The sequence below is a fragment of the Triticum aestivum genome, chromosome 5A (genome assembly GCF_018294505.1).
Source record: "Triticum aestivum cultivar Chinese Spring chromosome 5A, IWGSC CS RefSeq v2.1, whole genome shotgun sequence".
Taxonomy (NCBI): domain Eukaryota; kingdom Viridiplantae; phylum Streptophyta; class Magnoliopsida; order Poales; family Poaceae; genus Triticum; species Triticum aestivum.
Window position 1 is genome coordinate 32,634,822 of NC_057806.1, and position 3,400 is coordinate 32,638,221.

A 3,400-nucleotide genomic window follows, 5' to 3' on the forward strand; every position below is an offset into this window, starting at 1 on the left:
TTTGCAAGCTCAGACATGAAGGTGGCGTTAGTTCCTAGTTTAATTTTCTCGCCAAAGATATATGTGAGTGGCACTAGTTCGCTAATTAATTTCAAGAAGAAAGACGAAGAGAAATAAGGATTTGGGACGGGAGGCGCTTCCCTTCCCTAGCTGGTCGATTTTCAACTAGCGCATGTGATTTCCAGTACCATACCAATGCATGCACCACTCTTAACGATGGGGTGGGGGTGGCTCATCAATCATATTGATCAGCTAGCTTCTACAACATTTTGGCTGAATCATTTGATTCTTTCTAATATCCTTTTTTTGCATGATTTGATGACGTCAAATAATGCAACCTTAACTTTGAGTTAATTAGCTTACTTATATTTATCTTTGTTGAGAAAATGGGTGGTGGTGCTCGAAAGGTCTAGATGGTCATTTTGCCATCGTTATCTAATCGAAAAGCGTGTCAAAAGAATATGAGCCACACTACCTAGTTCAAAAACTAGTGCGCGGCTAAAATGAGCTAGATGGGTTTTCACTGCCATGTGTATACAATTTCACCCACATCGCATTAATTTTTTTATCAAGGATAAAATGAGCTAGTAACAAAGAAATGACGCTTTGCCAAAGATGGCATACGCGCTTGGCTGGGTGCAATGCAGCACATAGGCAGCTTCCTGTGCCCGTCATATCGTCACTGCCACTCACTCTCCTCTCACTCTCTCTCTCTCTCTCTCTCTCTCTCTCTCTCTCATAGGATCCAAGGATAAATTAAAGCTCCGTCTGCGACCAAGACTATACTCCAGAAAGAAGCACAGCAAGGCAAGCCATCCGAGCAGTGCGGTGAGTAGTCCACTAGGCAGAGGCACTAGCTCGTCGGATCTACTCACCAGAATCTTCTCACCAGTTGAAATTAAGCCAACCAACTAACCGTCTTCTTCTCACGGAAATCTTTCTTCTTGTTTCTTTTGCAGGCAGGAAACTGAACAAGCAACTAAACCGATCGTTGCTAGCAGCTTGGAGTTGGATCCTTCCACCATCACCATGGACGGCAACAACCAGATCCATGATCCGCTGCTTGCGACCGTGCCCAAGGAGGAGACCATCCCGGCTGCCGTCCGGCGGGCCAGTGGATGGGCGCTCTTCACTGCCTGCGGCACCCTCCTCTCGTTCGCCGCGGGCCACGCGGCCGCCTACGCAGCCGGCCAGTACCAAGTCTGCTCCACCCAGGTCGGACTACGTAACTACACCCGCTTGGTTGGTTTCTGGACAATCCAAACTTTCCATCGATGGATCCATCCATCATATTCAAGATGGTTCAGTGTGGTGTTCGTCTGGATGCACACGCCGTTCGTCCTGCGGTGCGTCCTGTGGACCGACGCGCAGGCCGCCGACGACAGCGCCCTCTGGTTCGGGATGCTGTGCTGCGCCCTACTCCAGGCGGCTGCCGCGGCGCTGGCGCTTCACCTCCCGTGCCGCCGCCGCTGGGTCCGCCGCGCCCTCGCCTTCCTCGCACTCGTCGTCACCTTCGTCGGCCAGTGCATGTACGCCGCCGCCGTCCGCCTCCTCCTCGCCGTCGACCCAGGATACATCATCGCCAGGATCTTCTGCACGGCGAACATCGTCATCTTCGCGGGGGGCGACCTCATCTGCTTCCTGGGCCTCCTCCTGGGAGGTGACAACTGATGAGCAGGGCGTAGGCAGCCGATCGATCAGTTCGCGCGTTCATGAGGTACGGATGAAGTCATGACTACCTAGCTTGTTCTAAGGAATAAGAAAGTAGAGTATGCATTATGCTATGACCATTGATGGAGTGCGGTATGTCTGAATTTATTAGTGTTAGTTGGATGGATTGACTATACTCCGACGTCTTTGATGTATATATTGGACCTTTTCATTTCCCTGCAGTATGATTATCAGACTTCAGACATGAGTTATATGTTCCAGCTTCGGTACAATTGTTACTGTTGTTTAATTATATATATCTATGCATCCCTCGCTCATGTTTGTTTGTGGTGTGGAGTGAGCCATTGTTTTTCATTGAATTCCAGCATGTATGAATAATGTATTTCGCCGGGGTTCAGCCGTGACCTGTGAGTTTCGTCAGGCCGGATTTTTGGATGCAAGAGTGACCTGACCACACTCTTGATCGGCTGGGCTGGGGGTGGCCACATGCAATTGAGAGCGACACGGTTGGTGACATAGATTCAGGTGTAGGTCTGAAACGCCGGGATTTGTACTATTGTACTAACTAAAACAGTGGCCCTTGCAAATGCCAGGGCACCAAGCAAGTACATCAAACCCTCTAGAAAATCTTTTGAGATTCCAAATCATTTTAGACTTATTTCTTAAGACAAATATTGTTTTGGGTTGGTCTTCCAGTTATTACAACAGATAATATTAATTTTATCGATGAACTCTTAATACTCTGTGCATTTGCTCCCTCTTGTGGCGATTTGTGACATAGACTCGAGTGTAGTAGCTAGCTATCTTGGGTGGACTCCTGGACTTTTGTCATGATGCGTTTGGGGTTTGTATTATTCGTACTAACTAGAACAGTGGCCCTCGCAAATGTGAGCGCACCGCCTTTATTGTTCTGATGAAAATGTTGGACAAAAGAATAAAGTTTTTGATATCCGATTGCCATTGCTAAATTGAATATTATAAGAAAGAAAAGTATTAACGGCCAGTTTGGTGCAAGTTCAAAATAGTGGATTGGAAAGTACAATAATGTTTTAAAAAAACTGGTTCAACAAATGTCAAAGCACAATAATTACTCCATTCGTTCCAAAATATATTGGTTATTAGATTTTTGCAAATTCAAACTTTGTACACTTTGAACAAGTTTATAGAAAAGAATTGTCAACATCTGCAATATCAATTCATTACTTTTAGTTCAAGAAATATATTTGCATATGGTATACATTCCATATTGTATATATTGGTTAAACTTTATGAAGCATGACTTTCGAGAAAACCAATGGCCACTATATTATGGAACTGAGTAAGTGCAATTATAATTTTGAAAATTGCATCATAAGTCCTAAAACTATTGGAGGTGTGTCAGTCCAGTCCTATTAATTACTTCAAAACTGTAATTTTGGGTCCCAAAACTATGTATGTTTGTTCATCTCAGATCCGAAGCTTGCATGGCCAGTATCTATGGTGCATTTTTTTCAAATGAGCCATTTATATGTGTTTACTTCCCCAAAAGTGGTCCATACGCTTTCACGTCACAGCGTGTATTGCAACCTGCACACCTGCTAAAGGAAACATGCCCTAGAGGCAATAATATAGTTATTATTTATTTCCGTATATCATGATAAATGTTTATTATTCATGCTAGAATTGTATTAACCGAAAACATAATACATGTGTGAATACATAGACAAACAGAGTGTCACTAGTATACCTC

At 44.5% G+C, this 3,400-nt stretch overlaps 1 protein-coding gene across 1 annotated transcript; it reads left to right on the forward strand.

Annotated features, from left to right (window-relative positions):
* Window positions 1-710: 710 nt before the first annotated feature.
* Window positions 711-1,986, forward strand: LOC123106432 (uncharacterized). Its single transcript, XM_044528600.1, has 2 exons — window positions 711-828; window positions 960-1,986. The coding sequence occupies exon 2, from the start codon at window positions 1,030-1,032 to the stop codon at window positions 1,669-1,671; it is 642 nt and encodes a 213-aa protein (XP_044384535.1). The 5' UTR covers window positions 711-828; window positions 960-1,029; the 3' UTR covers window positions 1,672-1,986.
* Window positions 1,987-3,400: the final 1,414 nt, after the last annotated feature.